Here is a 22,602-nt window from a genome sequence, read left to right on the forward strand (position 1 = left end):
ATGGAATCCAAAGGGAAAAAGAGAGATCAGAAAGAGGGCGGTTGGGTTTGGTGGGTGAATGTGATTCGTCAAAAGCCATCTGTTTGATATTTTATCTTGAAGACACACACACACACACACACACCTGCACCTTCTGCTAAGCAACTAAGCAAGGGATTGGTGGAAGCTGGCTGCTTTGGTTTTGGTTTTATCAGAAAAACCCACTCTCATCACTCATCAGTTAACAAAACCCCATATCCATCCATCCATCCATCCATTCAGCTTTGATGTTATCCACAGACACCGCAGAAAAATAAGAAAAAGGCCTGTTTCTCTCTCTCTCTCTCTCATATCTTCTTAATCATTATATATATATATATATGCATTTATTTATTGGTATTTTATTCCACATTTTTATCCATTTATTATGTCCCTTTGTACACATGTAAATTCTCATCTTATATTGTCATTCTAAGTTGCACAGGTTTTAATGTGAAATTTGCATTCTATGTTTTCTGTATGGTTAAGCATATGTTTGATCCTTCTGCTCAGCCTATTAGAATATGTTTTTGGTTAAGCATCTACTGAAAAATTGCTCCAAGATCAAGTTAGTTTGTATGTATGGCTTCTATCGACTCTTTCTAGTGCTTTCTTTTGTTAAAGTTTAGGACTTGAGGTATTGTTTTAACTTCATTTAGTGGTTTTACTTATTCTACATTTGCTAGTGATCGGTTCAATATTTGCTTTTTGTTTGAGAAAATGGTAGGCTTGTACATATTTTTTTAATTAATGACGTGAGTGCTTGCGTAGCTTATCATATGTTGCACTCTCATCCATTCTGCCATATGTTTGTTAGATGTTTGACGGCAAGACAACTTGTGTTCCACACATGAAATAAACTAAACAATTATGTAGAAATAATAATAAAAATTCAGTAATTGTAACCCTGTCTTTTGGTACAAGTAAAGATTTCTACGTTTATGGCATTACTGGCTAATAGCAGCAGAGCAAATGAAATAAAATGGTGGTGTAGGATGGACTTAACTCTGTAAATGGTGGAATGACATTGCCGTAACTCTCTAAATATAGGGAGTTAAGTTAGTGATGGCATACATTATGCCCTCGTTTGGTGTTTAGAATTGGATTGGATAGGTTAGCTGACTAAATTTAAGGTATCTTGAACGAAGAAACGGAGACTAACTAATAAATTTGGCCTAAGTTGAAGAAAGAAGATAGATTAGTTAAAAGGAGTTGATATCCCGCTAATTTGTGGGGATTGAAAGGGATAAGTTTCCCTCATGAATAATTCATCTTCTTTCTTCAACTTTGACAAAAGTTAGAAGTTAGTATCTATTTTTTCATCCGATATGCCTTTAATTTAGTAATTTAATCTATCATATCCAATCCTAGACATCCAAACATGGCCTCTATTTTCATGGTAGCTAAGAGAAGCTTATTGAAGAAACAATTTTGAGCTAGATGCAGAGAAAAAAACAAGTAATACTTACAAAACTTATGTTAATTCTGAAATTGAGTTGTCATGTCACATGAATCATACCATCTTGTCCTTTACACATCTGGTACATGAAGCACACTACTTGAAGACTCTTACAAGTTGCATCTCATTTAAAAAGACTATTAATCAGATATAATCACCTGGTTTACTATGCTAGCATTAGCATAGGAACTCAACTTTATGAAAATTTGATACATTGAACATTGTTATTGTTGGATTCATCTCTTAATTTATGCAATCACTCAATTGACAATTGCTGGTTAAGAAAGCATAAATAAGGCAAATATGGGTTTTCAGTCTTAAGATGAAACTTGCATTCCCCAATATCTGTTTACAATGTTGCATACTTGCGTGATGTTCTGCATATAATGGCCTAAGCAGACATTTGTGACAGAGTCAAATGGTACCTAGAAGTATTTGAACAGATATTGAGGATTTTCCCTTAGGGATATTGTCTCAACAATTATAACTGCTAGTGCTGAAAAATTTGCTCCTCATCCACACCACAGTGTTGAGAACAGAGGTTGTCAGTTTGAAAATTTTAAAATATATATGAATCTTGATTTTAGTTCAGTTTTATTAATTCTAAGTTGTATGGTTGATTGTTTAGGCATACGCAAGTAAGTGAATTATCTTCTTTAGGCTTCATTTTCACTGTGATTGCTGCCTGTAAACTCTGCTATGAGACACAGAAGCCATGCCTCTGTCACCACCAATGAGAGAAAAGAATGGCAGTTAAAAAATTGATTAGAAAAGGAAGTAACAAAGAGATAAAAAAGAAGAGCTAATAATTTGAGGGAAAGGATTGGAGGGAGAGAGAGAGGGAGGGAGGGCGGTATGGAGCATTTCTGTCTTTAACATGCTGTGTAATGCCTTTGCAAAAGCCAAAAGCCAAAAGGTCCAAGTTCTTTGTTTCATGAACAAACTCAAATCATGTTGAACAACTTGTTTAAACAGAAAATTTGGATGGTTTCCTTTTTCTCACTAAAATTGGAATTTATAATAGAAGCTTACAACAGTAATGGAGATTCTTCTGTCAGTCTCTTTGTAGGCTGTTGCTGACGTTTTTAGAGCCTGGTCCAATTTTATATGCAGACAAGACACTAGAATACCCGTCAAATTGTTTTATGCCTGAAATGTCCTCTGAGTCTTGCGTAATTACCAGTAAATCAGAAAATTATAATCCCCCTTTACTTACATACACATATGTATGCATGTATGTAAAGGAAATTACTGCTACATCAATGAAATTTGTGTTTTCTTTTTCCTGCTTAGACATATTTATTAGCACACGTTATACAACAAGTGTAGAGAGGTGGTTTACATATTTGGTGAATTTATGTCCTTATGTTGCATGCATGCCAAGTCTACTCCATCTGTTATCAGTTTTATGACCAATCTTCCAAAATATCCAAAAGTCAAATTTAAGAAAATAAATATTTTCGGTGAGTAGGCTGTGTGGAATAATGTCCTAATTGTACACGGCAAATATCACTGCACAATGATATGGTTGAAGTTATCACAGTAGAGTTTGTTCTATTAGGCTTCATTTATTTACCATCATTTGGACTTGGTTTCTGACTGTATTTAAGTACTGATTTAGTGAGAATAGACATGCTTACTATAATTTTAAGCATGTTGTTATAATTGCAGAATTTCTATTGACAGAATTGTTTCTCCATATCACGCTATATATCTCACTCAATTCACGCCAATTGAATTATCTCATGGCTACTTAATTTGCTATCATTTCATGTCACTTAAGTTAAGACTTATTACTACTTTGATTTTGCATATATAAGTGTGATAAGACTATATATAGTCTTTTTTTTAAGTAAGCAAACTTTATGAAAGTTAGAACTAGGGATTAGCTAGTATGTTCTTATTTTGAATGGAGGCAGGGTAAAAGAAGGTTGTATTGAACAAAAAGAGGCCAACATATGTGTTATCTTTAGTGGCAATTACTGTTGCATAAAAGAGGGTAACTTTTATTAAGGCCAACCTTCCTAACTACCCATTTAAAGCGGGTAATAAAACGGTAACAAATGAGGTTTGCCAAATCAGGGAAAAATCCAAAAAAATTTAAAAACCCTAGACTGTCCCCAGCTATTTATAACATCCAAGAGGCCCTTCTCCGGATCAACCTGTGCTTATCTGCATAGTGTGTACTTTGTTCTTCAGAATTTAGGAAAACCCATGATTCTCCCAACCCACCCACCTCTTTCTGAATTCCATTCACAGCCAAATTGAGAGCTAGAGAGAGAGAGAGAGAGAGAGAGAGAGAGAGAGATGAGGCAGCAGAATCGTTCCTCAAAGCAAGAGACTAAACAATTAATGGAAATAGATAAACTCAGTAAGCTTAAAGAGGAGCCTCATCATCTTTCTGGTGCTTACATCCGTAGCCTTGTGAAACAACTCACCTCTTCAAGAACCAAAGACCCCATGAACAACCCCAAAGACCAAGAGTACTGTGGTGCTGACCCTGATGGCCAAAACTTGACCAAATTTGGTGAAGGTTTTAGTGAAAGTACCCAACAACAGCAACATACACAACAACAGCAGCTACCCCATCATCAGCCTCAACAACACAAAAAACAAGTAAGGAGGAGACTCCACACCAGCAGGCCTTACCAAGAAAGGCTCTTGAATATGGCTGAGGCTAGGAGAGAGATTGTCACTGCCCTCAAGTTTCATAGGGCAGCTATGAAACAAGCCAGTCAACAGCAGCAGCAACAACATCAAGAACAAGAACAAGAACAACAAACACCACAATCACAACAAGTACTGCAGCCTCAACTATCCCACCCTTGTTTTGAACCAGAAGGAAGGATTAAATCTAGGAGAAATCCTAGAATATACCCATCAAGCACAGCTAATTATCTTGAAAATCTTCCCTATTCATCCAATTTTCCTCCTCATCATCATCAATATCCCTCCGTTCCAAATCAATTTTCCTGGACTGCTTCCACAATTGCCCCTCCACCTTTTTCTGAAAATCTAGATTTCCCACTTCCAAACCAGACCCTTGGCCTGAACCTCAATTTCCAAGATTTCAACAACATACATACTAGTACTCTTTACCACAACAGCAACAGTCCACCATTTTACTCAACCTCAACCTCAGCCTCAATCTCAGCTTCATCTCCATCATCATCTTCTTCCCCCAGCCTTTCTGTTGCTACTGATCAGGAAATTCCTGGCTCAGCTGCAACATTATCACAGATGATGGAAGTGGGGGCCCCTGCGGCTGCTGATGTCATTGACTGTGGTGGTGTCACAATTAGTGATGGAGGACTGGGGTTGCATGCTGCAATGGATGATGAGGAGATGGCAGAGATCAGATCAATAGGGGAGCAGCATGAGATGGAGTGGAATGACACCATGAATTTGGTAACGTCAGCATGGTGGTTTAAGTTCTTGAAGACCATGGAACTTGGTGGGGGGCCAGAAGTGAAGGCTGAAGATGATGATGGGTACCATCATCCATTTGACGAAGCCATGGAATTTCCAGCCTGGTTGAATGCAAATGAGAGCTGCTTTCAACAGCATTTGAATGATTACTACTCAGAAGACTATTTCCAAGATCCTGCCTTGCCTTGGTAAGAAACCAAAAACAAATTTCAGAAAAAAAAAAAGATTTAGAAAATGTTTTTTGTTCCATGGCTTATTCTGTACTGTACCATAAGGGGCATCCTTGTTTTTTCTGAAAGTTCATATATTTTGAGTAATTGCATCATTTGAATCTGTTTTGTTTTGTCTTTTACTGAAAATTAGTAATTGAATATTTTAACCTCACCAATTGCCATAATCTTTGTTGTCATTACTCATTAGTGGGATGGCAGCTTCTTTTTCCTTTTTTGTCAGCTTGATCAATACAGCTGAGAGAGCTGTGTTGAGTTGAGACTTGATAGTGTGTGAGTTCAATAATTCAATTCAATTTGATTTATTTATTTCTTTTTTCCTTTTCCTTGAGTTTGATGGGGAGGCCCAAGCCCAACAGAGTTTTGGTAGAACAAAAATTTTAGGTCTGCATACATGCCCATGTCAGATTATCATGGCCTTTTCTATAAAGGCTGCGTCAGTTTATTCTTTTTACTTATTAGTTAGTTTGCTTTGCAGAAGAAAATTTACTTTATTGCCTGTCTGTACAATGATTTAAGGCATTTGATAAGTTTACTAATTCATTTTTCTTGCCCTGTTTTCCCCTGTAATTTTGTGACATACAGCATGGACATTGGAGAAATTGAAGGTATTGATGGAGAGTGGTTAGCTTGAGCATGACAAGGATTGATATTTTTTTGTTAAATCAAATCTTTGGCTCTTTTTGTGTTATTAATTCTTTAAATACTTTTTTTTGTTTCCTTTTCATCTTGAGGATATAATAAAAGGCTTGCAAAAAGTATTAACTAGGCAGGCCATAGGGGAAAATAATGAAGGAAGAGAGGAGAGTATGCTTTTTCTCCTTTCCCAGCTTGATATATATTGAGAACTTTTACATAGTTTTTTCCTCTGTCAATCCCAATATTTTTAGTTTCAGGGATGTGCTTCATATAACCCTGCTATCTGCTATGGCCTGCAGCTTCATGGACAGCCAAAAATCTATTAAAAAAATAAAACTTGGGAATTTTGTCTGCTTATACATATAACAATTATGAAATCAGGGAACATTTGACTTTTCCAGTGCTACTCTTTTCTTTAAGCAGAGTTTGTTTGGATTTAAGTTGAACCCTGCAATTGCCTAATAGGTCTTGTGGGTCAATTGCAAAAGCTTACCCATTCCTTGCTTGACTCAATTGCAAGAAAAAGTTCTCTAAAATCATATATATTCAATCGCATTATTTTATTACTTTATGGATCAAAGAACTTAACACAGCTTATGAATAATATGCATATGAGAAAAGAAATGCTTAGATCAGCTTATGGGATAAGCCTAAAGCCTAAAAATAATCAATATAAGATTCATTTAATCCTCTTCTTCATTGTAGTCTCGGCTGTTATAAGGGCTGAAGGCCTCTTCAAACCAGTTACTTTTTCTCCAAGAATCCCATCCCATCTCTTCACATATCTCATCGCTGTGGTTGATACTGAAAGTGGAAATGCAGTGTCTCTTGTAAAACCGAGTCGTCTTCTTCATCACCTCCATCTCTCTGCTTATCTGTCCAAGCATTTCTTTCACAGTGGGAAGCTTGAATTCATTGTCAACTGCTCTCGCTAGCCATTTGCACCGCAGCTCTGCTGTGTGCAAATTGGAAACGCTCTCTATGAACCCCACAAATGCCATGTTGGGAATCAGTGGATGGATTGTACCCCTGAGAGAGAGCATGTGCAATCATTCATATAAATTAATAATAGAGATTATGTACATATTACCACTTGTAATTTAATTAATTAAGATTTGTAAGGGTTTGATTTTAAAACATATATATAAGTTGACATTTCCAGTGTCACTTTAATACTGCACATTCGAATAGTTGATATTAACAATATAACATACCAAATTGTCTAATTATAATACTCGAAGTTGATTTTGTATGGGGGTACGGGCTACCTGTACAAGGGCATGATCCCAGAACAGTCAACTGTGAGACTGCGAAAAGGCTCTGGCAACAAAGTTTGGAGCTTCTTCTTCCCATCATAACCAGAAGCAAGAAGCACAACATCAGCCTCCAATTTGGTGTTGTCTTCAAACTCAATTCCTCTGTTCCAAAACCACCACTTTGATGCCATTTTGAACACTATCTTACCCTTGTCTGCCTCCGCGAAGAAATTCTCGGGCAAAATAGCCATCTGGCAAGAAGCATAGTCCTCCACAAATGGGTGTTCTGGTTTTAGTCCGTACTTCACAAGGGGAAGCTTCCACATTAAGTACGACTCTATGAACTTGGAAATTGCCATCCTCTGTTTATAAATGAGTGCCAATATATAGTTTGAGTAATGATGGTTTTGAACAATATATATAATACATTATAGTTGGTGAGAAAATGAGTGAGAAATGTGAATTTACCATAGGCGATAAAAGAAGGCAGAAGAGGGCTTTGAACAAGTTCTGGTTTGGCCTTTCATGGATGAATTGAGAAGACCTTGTTGAATAAAACAAGAAAAATGGCAAACCCCATATCCAATAAGATGGAACAGTCCAATGCAAAGTCCTTATCACCATTGTGCATGCTTGCCCATCTGGTCCTTTTAACCCCACCACAATGAAAGGAAGCAAACAAAAAATGTCAATTTTTGACAGAGGATTTAAATTTAACCAAGGCATATACAATTTATGTTTGATTAATGGTGCGGAGCACACATTAAGGTTGATCAGTGATGTAGGATTGGTTAATTATTAAAGGTTGGTGCTGATAGCGTGTGGTCAACAGAGTTTAATATGTTGCTGGTATCACTTTTCATACTGAGAGTTAGCTTGACCATTCTGTCCCCCTTAGTGGAAATTAATAGCATAGAAAATGATTCAATTAATATTTATATTTATATTTTTTAGAATTAATTATTTATATGATTTGGTCTATTAGGATTAGGTTTTATTTGTATTATATATACCTTGGTTTGCCTCTGCGCACTCCATTGCCAAATCAATTGCTGACTTCTTGTAGCCAATAACAGCAACCTTCTTCCCCTTGAGTAGCTCACGAACCTCTTCTTGGTCAAGCTTAGAGTAATCCATGGAGTGCATGACTTTCCCTTGAAATACTTCTTGACCTTTGTTGAGCGGGAAACTTGGCATTCTTGGCATGTCTCCATATTTCCCAATGCACACTACTATAAACTCGAAACCATACCACTGCAAAAGTAGGAACATTAAGCATTTAATCAGTCAAAACCTCAAAACTATATAAATCAAAGTTTACGGTATTTACGTGTCATTAATGTAACATTTGTTAACCACATTGTTGATAAATATGTTTTATGTGAACATGAAAGATGTAATAAATATATATGATAAAATTAATTTTATCATTTTAGAATGGGAAAAGAGCACTATAATGTATAGTAACCATTGACCTTTACAATATCAGTACTCATGCAAAACTTTATGAGAAAAAACAAGAAGCATATGCATGAAGATGATAAAAGTGGTGTAAAACCCAATACTTAGAAAATCAACCTGAACGGTGTTTGAATCATTGGACAACTGAACAGCGACCTCCCAAACAGGATGGCCATTCAAAAGACTCCCATACTCTCCGGGATTCGACTTCACCGGGAATTGGGTGGTTTCGATGTTACTATCACCAACATAACGTATTTCCACCACCCTTGAGTTGAACTTGACGTACTTCAAGAGGTCAAAGTGGGTGGCATAGCCATACAAGTAGTCTAAGACCTCTACATGGGAAGGGAAGGATGAGTTGTCTCTTTTAGCCCAAGGGTAGTCAGAGAACTCGAAATCACAACGAGGGGTTTGGAGTTTGGTGGAATTGTAAGAGCAGTGTTTCCAAACACCCCCAATTGAATCAGTGGCCTCAAAGACCACTGGACTGTAACCTGAAAGCTGTTTGGCGGCTGCAATTCCGCTAATACCAGCCCCAAGGATACCTACTTTGGACACTGAGTGAAGAAGGTGGGTTTGCTTGTTGTGAAGAGCAGCCATATTGGTGTATAGCTTGCTAGGTTGGACAATAATGTACGTTTAAGCTGGCTGGCTAGAGATTACTATGAGTTTGTAATGGATTTATGCATGTGGAGGGTACTCTTGAATGGAGGCCTATTTATAGGGATAAAAGGATGACCTGTTCTTCTCCTAACCTTAATTAGTTAATCATATATATACGACCATCAATTGTAATATATATATTATAAATGTTGTTGGTGTAGATTAGTAGCACATTGGGCTCTATAATTTCTATGTTATTTTATATGTATACATGTATCTTTAAAACCCAGTTGGTAACCGGCCGGAAAAAAAAAAAAAAAAAAACCAGTTGGTAAAATTCACTTAGTTGTGGGAAGTTGTAAATTATGAGAGATTTTTTAGTGTAATCCATATACAGGTACATAGTATAATTAATATATATATCATAATATGAATGGTTGTTATTAATATTATATCTTACAAAAATAAATATATCGTCTAACAATACTCTTACATCTTGAATTAGTTACATCACATGACGATATATGTATCACTTACATAGAAAAAATTCTCGTAAAATATAGAGACCGAGTGTTCACTTTCACACTCAAGGTTTTAGTGTTTAAGTTTATTTCTCGAGTTACTATATATAGATGTACTTTCAGACACCACATATATTATCTTTTAAATTTAATTATAAATTTATATTTTTAAAATTGTACATATAGATCGATGAAACAACCAATTCTTTTCTTTTTTTTTTCATTAAAAAACTCTACTGTCCGTGTATAAAATATTAATCCCTCACATATTATTCACGTTAAAATTTGAATTTGAGATCTATTGAGTTACATTCATAAACTTAATCCTTTACTTATTGTACGTTGGTGTCATTTCTCGATTGTTATTTACCGTGGCTTGTATATATTAATTTCTATTATTTTTCATTTTAAAATTCTTAAAGAAGAAAATTAATTAATCAAAATCTGGGAGACATAGAGCTATTTATATATGGATTAGTTAGCACTTTAGCACATATCATGCACAAGACTGACTTGACTTCTTGTGTTCCCATGCATGGTCCATAGATATACAAGTTGATGATGCATGTGTTGAACTTGGTGTTTTGCATGATGAACCAAATGTCAATGCACGTATAGTTGGAGATCTGAGTCCACTGAAATTAATTGATATTATGGTAGTTCCAGAACTTCCACTCTTCTTGTCTAAGTGATATATGTTAGAAGTTCATGCACTAAAAGGCTCATAGCAAGGGTTCATATGTAATGATTGATTTTTTTATTAGTAAGCAACTACTAAGCACTAATCAATATCAATATTACGCGCGTTGAGTACTAAACTTAATCTATATGTCAAATCATAGCATTTAATTTAAACCAATTGTTCTTAATTAGTAGTAGCGACAAGCGAGTACGAATAATTTGCCGCGGCGAAGACCACATGCCACAAATACTCAAGGCAATATAAAATCTATTACACCGCGTGTTGCACAATGCACGCTGCCTTGCCCCCACACATGTCAACGCACCTAACCACGTACAAATATCATTTATTTACCGTACTTACGTCATGCCCCCACATAGAGATGTCATACATGCCGGGCCTGGCCGGGCAGGGCCGTTTAAGTTGAGCCCATCATACTTTCGTGTTGTGTTCGAACTGGCCTATATAATTAAGACTTAAATCCTGCACAACCTACGGCCTACGGGCCATTTGTGCTCATGTCGTGTCTTAAACGGGTCGGCCTACATACTTTTTTTTATTTTTATTTTTTAGAATGATAAAACTAATCTTATGATATATTTTTTATTTATAATTAAATATTAATATTATTTTTTATAAAACTTGAATATTTTTGTAGAAAAATTCTAAAAATGAAAAAAATAGTGTTAAAATAGTCGTGCCTAATTCGGGCCCATTTTGTGCCCGTGCTCGTGTCATGCTCGTGTCATGTCTGATGAGTTAAAAACTTTGGCCCGACCTAACCTATTTAATCGTACCATGCCATGTCGTGCTCGGACTAGCCCGACCCGACCTGTTTGACACCTCTACCCCATATTTTAACAGTGAATATGACACTGTTATAAATTAGGCAATATGACTCTGTAAAAAAAAGTCAACTCATCAACGTTCAAAAAATTATAAATATGACAATATTTGCTGCTTTAAAAAGACAAATATAACACCTCGTATTCTATTGCAAAAGAACATTTTCCTACCTCTACTAAAGATTTTGACTTCTTTTTTTTTTTTTTTAAATGGGGAAAGAAAATTTCAAAATAAAACTTTCTGAGTATTGTGGAAAAATGCTACTACACCAATAATTAATTGATTACACTTGTATGATTTAGAATCTCTCAACATTATTTATATAGAATCATTCTAGCATTCATATTTTTCTTAAAGAACCAGCACATCTTTTTAAGAGAATTATGATCTTTTGTTAGTTGTTACTTATAATAATTTTAAAGACATTTGAGCATTTAATTCAAAACCAATTAATTATGAGTGAAGTGAGTTAAAATTTTATATTTTATTATGTAAGGTTTTATTTTCTTAATGTACATATTACTCTCAGCCATACATCATATATACACTAATTAAGGTGGAGGGACTTTGGTATCATTTAGTTGGTAGTCTGGTGCTGATACTTTATTGTTTGTTTTGTTATTATCTCTTTGTACTGTTTCTTACTTTTTAATGAAGTTTCAAATTGGGAAAAAAACAAAAAAGGTGGGGGACTATGCGTCCCTTTTATTGAATTTTCCAAGAGAAATTTAATTTATCTTTTTTTTTTTTGGCCAAGAAAATTTAATTTATCTTTGATCCTCAACAACCATATATAATTGGTCTTATCTGGTACAGGCGACCATGCGATCAAGAAGAACCTTTTCTTTTCAGTGATCGAAGTTTACGTTTTCTTTTGTAAATTAATTAGCAAAAATAAAGAAGTATTTGACTTGAAAAGTTGAAAATACCTAGAATTTGGGTATTTTTCACGTACATCACATTTTTGGGTTGCTGGTTGATGGCGGGCCTTGCGGGTAATTTGACTTAGTAATTCAGAAATTATAAATATTAAATTGAAGTCAGCGAAAATAACGTATTTAATTTTTGGTTTTGAGCACTTGCCAACTAAGTTTTTAAAATCCTTTGCTTCTTTTCAAAATGATCGATGGAGCTTTGGTCTTTGTTAATTTAAAATTTTCTAGATTCAAGGTCCAAGAATGAGCATGAAACACAACCACAGGACTTCTTGGGTCAAAATCAAATAGAATATTCAACATATTATTATTCTTTGTCTTCCATTTTTTTTTTTTTTTACATGAAAAATTCGCTAATGTGATTGTTTTGGTATTATGACTTATGAGGGAAGCCCAAAAGAAGAAGACACGCTCAGCTAGAATTAGAAATAAACGTGGGTCTCTTGTCCTCAACTAGAACATATGACCTACAGAGTGGTGACCCATATATATATTGGGCCTGGACTCGAAAGCAAGATCCAAGTCTACGTGGGCAAGAGATAAAACTATTTTTGAGGTAAAACCAGATTAAAGTCCAACGGACCGGGGATCTCATACCTTTGGTTTTGGATCACTAAAACTTATGTTACACCGAAGAAGAATGTGGTGTATCTAACATTATCCTGTAAAAAGTAAAAATAAAAACCGAATCTCATCTCGAATATAATTATCCATACGAAAATTGTTATTTTTACCTTAAAAATAGTCTACACTCATGTAATGTACTTACACAAGAAAAATAATATAACTATCATAGAATTAGACCGATTCCCTAAATACTTTTCTGAATATTCCTCAATATTTCAGCTATTCACAGAACGTAAAAAGCAAATGTTTATTCATCTGCTTTCAGAAAAAATCAAAAAATTTCTTGAGAATTCTACAAGATCCATTCCTTCTTTTTTATCTAACAAATGGTCAGAACTTTATCTGGTTCAAAAATCATCTTAGTTGATCATTTTGTATATCATCATTCTCATATTAAATTTACACAGTTGTATCCCACCTCTTTTAAAGTATGATCACAAGGTGGTAGTCTGGTAGAAGAATGGGAAGCTATTCTTGGGAAATTGAATTCTCAACTAATTGTAAGTTGACACCTAACTGCTAATTAATTGTTCAACGCCCAACTTTAATTAGAGAGACAGCCATTAATAGCCATTTAAGAGGATATTATCTTTTTTTTATTGAATGAAAATGCGGGGGATCAAGCACTTAAAAACCAAATTTAATGTCTAGATTTATATAATGTAATTAATATTGTGATGGATAAGTGCATTCATTCATATATAGATGATGATCATCATGATTGATCACTTGAGTGGGAGCCGAGAGACGTGATTCATCACGTCCTCGGAAAGCTGGACGATGCCGTTTAGCTTCCGGTTCAGCAGTACCATTATCATCCTATCAAGACCTCCCAGAGCATATTGACACGTGTTCTGGAAGCTTCCCATGCGATTCACCAGTCTCTTCAGCGAACTCAAATCTGGATACATGGTTGGATCTGCCTTTGTAAGACGTCGCAACCGCTTGAGCAGACTACGCGCGTCGCTCAAGCGGTCACTCAGACCCCACACGCAGCTAACGAGCTCGGGCGAGTCCGAGTACTCGAAAGCCCGTACAATCTTGAGCCTTGGAAGCAACTCCAAGAATTTTTTTGTGTTGGTCACCTCATTTATGGTTAACGTTACGGCGTCATGAGTCACCAGCCTCATTGTATCATCAGTGCTCTCATTTTGTGCTCTTGCACCAAGTGCTAAAATGGTGGTTACAATTAAGATGATCATCACCAAATTTTGAGTTGCCATGATGCTGTGTGTACGTTAAATTGAAGTGGTAAGTAGGCCTCAAAATAAAGTTCCATTTTATATATACTCTGATATGTGGGAGGTTTTAGACTTCAAAGAGGTGCTTTTGGCATGGTCTCATGAGTTTGTTGAGTATGGGAAATCAAGAACATGATTGCCATGAATGTGTGGCCCAATTTTATGCTAACACAAACTTAGTGGCTCAGTACTTTCGTGCCAAATTCTAAAATCTTTTACGGTTTGGGTTTCGATCGAGGCCTATAATTTTGAGTATTGCTAGAAATTCCACTTGTATAAAAGTGGACATCATATGTACGTACGTTGTAACCAAAAAAGTAGGCATCACAAGGAAGTATTATTGCAATAATTCAAGGTTGGAGAAAATACTATATATCCCTATCTGCACTTGTTTGCAGGAATGCAAATAATACTGATTCTTAAAAAAAGTGTGAAAGTGAAAGCCTAATTCAAATACTTTCAAACTATATACAATACAAAGACTTAGCATCAAATAAAAGAAGCAAATAAAATGAAAAGGGAATCTTATAGTCATTAAATGAACACTATTATCCAAACAAATTAGGCCTCGATCTCCACGTACCTTTGTTAATTCTCAAAGGAATATATAATACAATACAAGCCCCTCTTCAATCTTGAATAATCCTTAGCTTAGCTAGAGATCAGTTTTGAACTGGGTAGGTTTGAATGCAGTCAAGCCAGGGATTGGTGGCAGGCTTCCTAACCCGGCGCATGGAGCGCCAAACCAGGCTGTTGCACTTGAAACCCGACCCGAACGCCAACTGCCAAACCCGGTCTCCTCTTTTCACCTTCTCTTTTGCCTCCAAATAAGCCAACTCATACCAAATGCTGCTGCTGGAGGTGTTGCCAAAGCGGTGCAGTGTCATCCTGGAGGCCTCCATGTTTTCGTCGCTGAGCTCCAGGTTTCTCTGCAGCTCGTCCAGCACAGTCTTGCTTGCGGCGTGCACGCAGAAGCGCTCGAACGCCAGCTTGAAATCTGGAATGTATGGTCTCTTGGTTGCTGATAAAGAGGGTTGTGAACCAGAATTGCTAGAAAACAAGTGCCTCGAAACCAATGTCGCGAAGAAGAGGAGCTGCTCTGAGATTGGGAGCACCAGAGGTCCCAGAGTGGTGATGTTGGTTTTCAGAGCGTCACCACCAATTTCCATTAGATCTTTGCTGATCTTAAGTCCCTTCAGTCTTTGCTCATCTTCTTCTTGGTATACACACCTGTTGCATTACATGTTGTTACAAATTCATGAATGTAACACCCAAAAAGTGTTACAAATTAATTAAATCAATTTCCTCTTTTGCTCGATCACCCTGAATTTATAATACTAAAACTCAAACAAACACACACTAGTGGATTTGAACCCTAATGCTAGCTAATGTCACATTTTTTTTATGCCACGTTAGTGCTATATATATATATATATATATCTAATAGAGGATCTGTGCTGCATTTGTGATGCTAAAACATAATTACTTAACAAACAAAACCATCCCAATTTGTTAAAGCAAGCAATTAAGAGAATGAAAAATCGAAACCAAACCTGAAGCTACGGTCGTCAGCACCTTTATGGGTACGAACAACATGTTCAAGGCGGTACTTGGCACGATGGTAGTCACGGCGGCGATTTGAAAGCAGCACGGCAGAGCAACCCATGCGAAAGTAGCAGTTGGGAATGAGCATGGACCGGTCCCGACCCGGATACCAATTATAACCCACCATCTCAGTGCTCACCACCACAGCATAGTTGTTGGGGTTCGCCTGAAGCATGTCCCTGGCCAAATCAACGGCTATGATCCCAGCACTGCACCCCATGCCCCCCAGATTGTAGCTCAAAATGTTGCCCCTCATCTTGTAGTGGTTTATAATCATGGCCGAGAGCGATGGGGTGGGGTTGAAGATGCTGCAATTAACCACTAGGACCCCAACGTCCTTGGGACGGACCCTGGTCTTTTCGAAGAGCTCGTCCAGTGCCCCAAACATCACGGTTGAGGCTTCAGCGCGACCTTCTTTCATGGTCGCGCTGTTGTCTGTGGACATGATCACAGACTTTGGGATGTAGGTCTCGTCGCCTAAGCCTGATGAGTTCAGAATTCTCTTCTGGAATTCGAGGCTTGCCTCGTCGAACTTGCCTGATTTTCTTGCTACCTCTATGAATTGCTCCCTGGACACCTGAACATAGCATCAAGTGGAAGAGTTCATAGATTGTTCTTGAGAAATTAAGCACAAATTGCACTAGCACCCATAAATTCATTTGTCTCAGATATCTAGAAAATGTATTAGATTTCCCTATTGCAGTTAAAAGTTTTTATGTTTTCCAATCTTATATTTGAAAAAAACAAAGCTAACTTCTAGTAGGAAATTAGTCAAATATTCTGATGATCAGGAATGTTCCCAGATCATAAATATAAGAACCCAACAAGAAAAGAATTTTAAAGATTATAACTTGTCATTATGATAATGGATAATTAAAAAAAATTATGGATGGGAAGATGTTGAGAGTGATATTGTGAAAGTCAAATTAACAATACACGTAATCTTACTGAATGAGCTAAAGTGTGACAGATCTAACTCTCTCTGCTTATCTTATTTTTGTTGGATCTTTAATCTAAACATTTGATTAGGGGCCTAAATATTCTCTTCCATCTCTAAGTTTTATAACTGAATATAAACAATAATGAGTTTAGATTTGTAGTACAGAACTTGGATTCAAAAGTCAAAGCAAAAACAAAGACCTACGTACCTTTAGATCGTCATGGGGGCGAAAACACGCAAAATCGATAAGGTAGATGGAGCGAGGGCGCGACATGAAGTAGACAGACAGAGTGAACACAAACACACCAAAGAAACCAAGCACGGTTGCAAGATCATAACGTGTATCATCCCAGAGCTTCTTCCACAACTCCTCTCTACTGAGACTCTCAACCTCAGCACTGAAAACCAGCACCAGCACAGGAATGGTGGCCAAGTATATGGCATGGTTTATGAGGTGGTGGTAACCCAACTTCACGTACTTGAGATTCACGGATTGAAGAAAGTCCGGCAGCCGCCGCCGGACACGCACTGAGAAAGTCTGAGACCCGGCATTGGGGCCCGAGGCCTCAATGCCACGGTTGACAATCTCTGTGGATAAGAGATCTCGTTCACTGGCCATGTTGGATGGGATTGTTGGCATTGTTGTCTATTGAAAGAGATGAGGGGGTGTGAGGGGCTTAAATATATGATGATCATGAAAGGTGGTGGGTGGCAAATAGTTAAAGCAAGCACCAACTCGATCCAACTACATGAGAGGGATTAGTTGGGGTGCTTTGAAGTGCCTTAAATTCTTTCATTAATTGAAGGAAAATTGGGTGCCTGAAAATATTCCAATGGGAGTCTCTCTCTCTGTTTTCATCTTGTGGAAATTAATTGATTTTGGTGATGGATGATGTAAGTGAGGGTGTCACACTTTCTTGCGTTTCCTGTGAGGCTATTAAGTATAGGGTAAAAACCACAAGAAATTAAAGGAGGTAGTTGAAGAGATTTGGCTTCAATCCATTAGCTGGCTTCACCTGTCTTGTTATAGTTCAGCTAACACCATCACTCAACTATATTTACCTAGGTTGGCTTCAGTTTATCCTCGGGAATGAAATCACGTACAGTAGAATACTAGAACTAGTTACTACTTACAAGACTCCCGGAGAAACAAGAGAGAGAGAGAGAGAGGAATATGATTTATATATAGGAAAAACTTTTTTCCCTAAAACCATTCAATATCGGTGAACAATAAGTGATCATACAACTAACATATGAGAAATTGAAGGTTAGAAATCAATTAATTATATACAATGATTGCATGGAAGAAATTAATTTTCAGTCGACCTAATCGCAGCTTCAATAAGGAGTTAAGAACCCACGTCATGTTGTCTGGTGCATTGCGTCGTGCACATGGAATAAATTTTGCTCAAGATGATTTACTAAATTGGGAAACATGTCCATCAATTTAGTATCAATTGCTCAAGATGCTTACTGCCCAAGAAATTGCTTGACAACAAACAATTTCTTCATATGGCGTAAATTTCTAATATAATTCATGAAAAACTCATCACATAACAGCGAATATTTTTATCAGATTCAGACGTAGGTGTTAGACATACCAAATAATTCTTGAATATGACCACAGTTAAAGGATTCATCTATTCACGTTTAGTACTGTTCAATGAGCAAAGTCAGTTGGTCATTTTGCATAAGTAGCAGTGACAACATACTTTGCAGGTTGCCTTGTTCATGAAACTACAGGGGTTACTATTATCAGCCTCTTTATTACAAATTTACACATGCGAGCTGAGGCTTTAAGGGAATCTCATTTTCATTACAGACAGATCTATACCATATCATATGTTACGATGGTAAGATTCTAAGCATTTGGACTGGAAAATTAAGACGACAAAAGAGAAATCATGGCATTGGCCGAATCTGGGCCATCATTGTTCACACTTGGTATTATGTCTATGGGAGATACAAGCTTCACAAACTGTCTGAGTTCTGTAAAGCTGGAATGCTCGCTGTATGGCACCTCATACCTGGAGTACAAAGGAACATGCATTCAATTCATGTTTCACTGTAAAAGCTAAAATCACATGCAATAGCTATAAGCCTACAACATAGTTTGACAAAAACCCAAAATTTTGCTGTGGGGTTTTCAAAATCCACACCATCTTTATCGGGGAGTGATTATTACATTTTGTTTAATATGGTTGAGCAATCAATAAAATTTGACTTATACGACAGGGCTCCGGACCAGGAATGCTTATTAGTGCATTACCAGTTGAATATTCACGAAATTGACCAGAAGAATAGGAATGTGCAATGACCTAGATATATCAAGAGTACCATATATGGCAATACAGTATTGTAGTGGAGAAGAAAATATCACCTTATAATGGTACCCTGCTGCCACCTTCTCCCTGGAGAATTCTTCTTTCCTTTACCAAAAGTCCAACCAGTTGGAGAGAAAGCAACAATAAGGCTGAATCGACTCTGACAGTTAAGCACAAAGGAATTAGTCAAAACAGTAATCACTGCTGCACTTCACTCCACAAATTCTTTTTAACCATCTAAATCGCGGAATTTGAATTCATGAAAAGGGTATAATCTAGTCAGGAAATTCACGATAAGATACTACTTCACAAACCCTAGAGAGTCAAATATCTTAATCCCAAGTTCAGACTTCATCGAAACTTTCGTTATACATCTAATAGATAATTTATACTTAAGAAACACATTGTCAGGGCATATCTACATACCAAGGTCAAACATATTAATGAAATGTTAACCCCTCACCGAATATTGATTGGATATATGCTTCAGTCGCTTGAAGCTTGCAAGTGTCCACATAGGCACCACATGAATATGGCTTTCCTGTTCATTTAATGTAAACCACTGCATATCCTCCTCAGGAAACCCCAAACATTTTAAAATATGCAGCTTTCCTGCATTGACATAAATCTTTTTCCGGAGCACACGAGCAACCTCCAAATAAAGTCGCTCCTTTCCTTTTGCAAAATGGAAATACAACACATGGATGAGGGGGAAGAGATGAGTAAACTGGTTAAAGATATAATGAAAATATAATTACCACTTTGTGAAGTAATGTATTTAATGATAAAGAGCAATAAATATGAAAACAGATGCAAGGTATAATTCATAAACAAAAACAAATGCTAGCCAACCAGGAAGGTTCATGGGTAGGAAGGGAGCAAGAGAAGAGAGAAGTAGAGAACTCTACCAATAGTGTAGCTGCCAATCAGAAATAGAGTTTTACGGTTGAAAGTTTCAGCTTGAATGGCATCAATGACGAACTGTATTACAGCCTCCTGCTTTGGAAAGTCATACTGCAAAAAAATCATGGCATGGGAGTAAACTTCAATTCGTTTCTAGATTCATATGATGTAAAATACTTGTCCAAAACTGACATTTTGGCAATTACTAGCCAATTACTTATGACATAATGCCTTAATTCATGTGTCAGACTTACCTGTGGGCTACAGTATGTGGTATCAAGGATGAGAGTATGGATAGAACTTGTTCGCAAAAAGGACATGCTTGCTGCATCCTCACTAAAGCGAAAGTCCCCTGTATGTAGAACAGCCTAGATACACAAAGAACCAGGATTATAATCCCAAAAGAAGATAGGAAAAGATAAAAAATACAGGACTATTATGGAGTGGATTAAGATGTAAATTTGGACCACACCTTCCCGTTTGGTGGTTCAAAAAGTATAATTATGGAACCAGGACAATGGTTTGCATCCAAGCAGGTCACATCAATGCCTGCAATATTGATTTTTTGGTCAAGGGGTACAACTTGTATATTGTCCCATGGAATGCCAATCTTCATATTTACAAGCTTAGCTGTGATGGAGGAGCAATAAATCTTTCCATGACAGAAGGACTTCGTTAGACCTTGATAATCTGCAGCAACAAATGCAATTGTATCAAACTAGAAAACCTTGACTACAAATGACTGCAAATAATCAGCCCTAGGTAGTAGTTGCCATCACTCCAACTGGGCTACATTTCCAGACTAACAGGCAACATCATATTTAACCAAAAAAAGAAAAAGATTTCTTACGGTCCATATGAAAGTGAGTGAGAAACCAATGAGAACAATCCCGTCTAAGAAATTTGAAAGCATCCTGCAAATGTTAAGACGAATGAACTTAGCAAAAATACCTGCCTCATGATTATAAACAAAGATGAAAGCACCATGACTTATCACTATAGAAGTATTAAAAAAGTGAAATATATCTGTCCTTGATCTGATATAACGGAAACACTCACAATCCTTTGCAAGGTGACTTACCACTCGAAATGATGTTCCTGGTATGCAACACCACGAGGGAACATCCCTCAGTTTCCTATTTGTGGCATGATTTTTAACTACACCACGTTTATGACCAGAACCTGACTGGCGTTTTTCTGCCCTATGCTGTTCTTTAGAGGTGGTGCAAACTTGCTTTCTAGCAGTAGTAGAGCCTGGAAAATAATCTGTAATTAACTTGTTTGCAGCTGTTTTACTAGTATCATCAACTGGTCCTTCCAAAGCATCATTGAGCCTCTCGACTCCATCTGCGCTCCTTTTTCTTGGTTGTGCTTCAATTCCACGATTAGTCCCCTCTCTAAGTTGAGTAAGTGCATGAATAATCTTCTTACGCGGACCAAGTGCCGTAATGCCTATGCTGAATAAATCCTTAATAGGGAAACAAAGTCAATTAAGAGAAAAATTCAATCCAATAACAAAGCAATCTCAATCTCAATCAAGTGACAAGTATATGTTATATTATATACCTCTTCTGTGAGCCATTGTAGGGTGTCCCAATCAATCTCTTCTTGAATAAAAACATCCTCGTACTTTGCTAAGCCCAGGCTGCGTAACCACTCAAGAACTTGCCCTGAAACTTGAGGTCCCTTTTGGTCATCAAGAAGAAGAACCTGCTTCAAATGAAATACCATACACTACAATTAGCATTTAGTATCAATCAAAAGAGGAAATCTTGATAAAGCTGGATACTTTATACTTACATCTTGAGCTTGAATTTCCTGTTTGTCAAGACAACCATTGCTGTGGGCCTGTCGCTCTTCGTTGCTCAAATCCGAAATATCAATCCCACATAGAGGACATTGAACCAAACCTCCATTTTCATCCTCAACAATTCCATCCCCTTCCTCCATGCCATTGACACTAACACTCCCTCCCTCTCCTACTCGATTGCACAGCTTGAGCAGCACATCAAGCTCCCCAAAATCCTCGTTCGGCGAGTTGCCATTACCATAATCAAAACCGCAATCAACTGGACGCTTCATTAATTTAGACTCTATTGAATTGCACAGATAACCCCCAATTGGTTTCAATCCCTTTTCCTTTTTCTCATCAACGCACGCAGAAGAAGAACAAGCGACATTACCGCCATCGTGGGTACCACAGTCGAAGCTTGCGGGTATGGAATCCAAGCTGAAATCTTCGACAGGCGTGGATTCGAAACCCTGGGTTTGACCCAAAATTGAGTCTTTGCTGTTGAAACAATGGGGAGGAACGTTTTCCTTGCCGGAGCTGATGGGTGTGGAGCGCTTCAGTTTCTTGAAGGGCTTGGGAGCTGTGGCTGTTTGGGTGAGAGGAACCTGGAAATCGTCGTCGTCGTCGAAGTCTATGGAGTTGAATCTGACCGAAGAGAGAGGCTTCTGGTTGTTGTTGTTGTTGTGGCGTTGGGTGGACTTGGAATTGGACTTGGAGGCCATGTTTGGGTCTTCCGCTGAGTCTTCTCTGAATCTCTGGTTACCTCTACTCTCACTCTGAAGAGATTGATTGATTGTCTGTAAACTGTAGACTGTCTGTAATATACAAGGAGGAAAGGAATGGTTTTTGCGGAAGCTATTTGAAATTTGTTTGGAACAAACGAAAGGGAGGGAAAATGAACCGATTTGCAATTAGGGATTCTAAATGTACCCACCAAATGCTTTTCCCACCACTTAAATTTTTTCTCACAAATAGGCTAGAGTTCAGTTTTGGTCTTGTAGTTTGAGTTAAGTTTCACTTTGATTTTTGTAGTTTACAAATTATTGCAATTTAATGACATGTTAGTATTTTTGTTCATCAAAACGTCA

At 37.2% G+C, this 22,602-nt stretch overlaps 4 protein-coding genes across 4 annotated transcripts; 1 reads left to right on the plus strand and 3 right to left on the minus strand.

Annotated features, from left to right (window-relative positions):
* On the plus strand, positions 1-5,975 carry LOC147278453 (hydroxyproline-rich glycoprotein family protein). Its single transcript, XM_086250581.1, has 2 exons — positions 1-5,094; positions 5,722-5,975. Exons 1-2 carry the CDS (start codon positions 3,785-3,787, stop codon positions 5,768-5,770), a joined length of 1,359 nt encoding a protein of 452 aa, XP_086106707.1. The 5' UTR covers positions 1-3,784; the 3' UTR covers positions 5,771-5,975.
* Positions 5,976-6,112: 137 nt separating this feature from the next.
* Positions 6,113-9,095, minus strand: LOC147278454 (putative flavin-containing monooxygenase 1). Its single transcript, XM_086250580.1, has 5 exons — positions 8,610-9,095; positions 8,045-8,285; positions 7,500-7,678; positions 7,044-7,393; positions 6,113-6,804 (listed from the first exon to the last, which is right to left on the minus strand). The coding sequence occupies exons 1-5, from the start codon at positions 9,093-9,095 to the stop codon at positions 6,459-6,461; spliced, it is 1,602 nt and encodes a 533-aa protein (XP_086106706.1). The 3' UTR covers positions 6,113-6,458.
* A 5,281-nt stretch (positions 9,096-14,376) lies between these two features.
* Positions 14,377-17,156, minus strand: KCS10 (3-ketoacyl-CoA synthase 10). Its single transcript, XM_086250071.1, has 3 exons — positions 16,704-17,156; positions 15,504-16,132; positions 14,377-15,180 (listed from the first exon to the last, which is right to left on the minus strand). Exons 1-3 carry the CDS (start codon positions 17,133-17,135, stop codon positions 14,613-14,615), a joined length of 1,629 nt encoding a protein of 542 aa, XP_086106197.1. The 5' UTR covers positions 17,136-17,156; the 3' UTR covers positions 14,377-14,612.
* Positions 17,157-18,354: 1,198 nt separating this feature from the next.
* LOC147278456 (sterile alpha motif (SAM) domain-containing protein) lies at positions 18,355-22,236 on the minus strand. The gene is made up of 10 exons (XM_086250176.1): positions 21,523-22,236; positions 21,289-21,435; positions 20,804-21,190; positions 20,573-20,636; positions 20,195-20,412; positions 19,977-20,090; positions 19,728-19,833; positions 19,283-19,494; positions 18,876-18,979; positions 18,355-18,522 (listed from the first exon to the last, which is right to left on the minus strand). Exons 1-10 carry the CDS (start codon positions 22,234-22,236, stop codon positions 18,378-18,380), a joined length of 2,211 nt encoding a protein of 736 aa, XP_086106302.1. The 3' UTR covers positions 18,355-18,377.
* Positions 22,237-22,602: the final 366 nt, after the last annotated feature.

The sequence above is a fragment of the Dryas octopetala genome, chromosome 7 (assembly GCF_963921425.1).
Source record: "Dryas octopetala chromosome 7, drDryOcto1.1, whole genome shotgun sequence".
Taxonomy (NCBI): Eukaryota; Viridiplantae; Streptophyta; class Magnoliopsida; order Rosales; family Rosaceae; genus Dryas; species Dryas octopetala.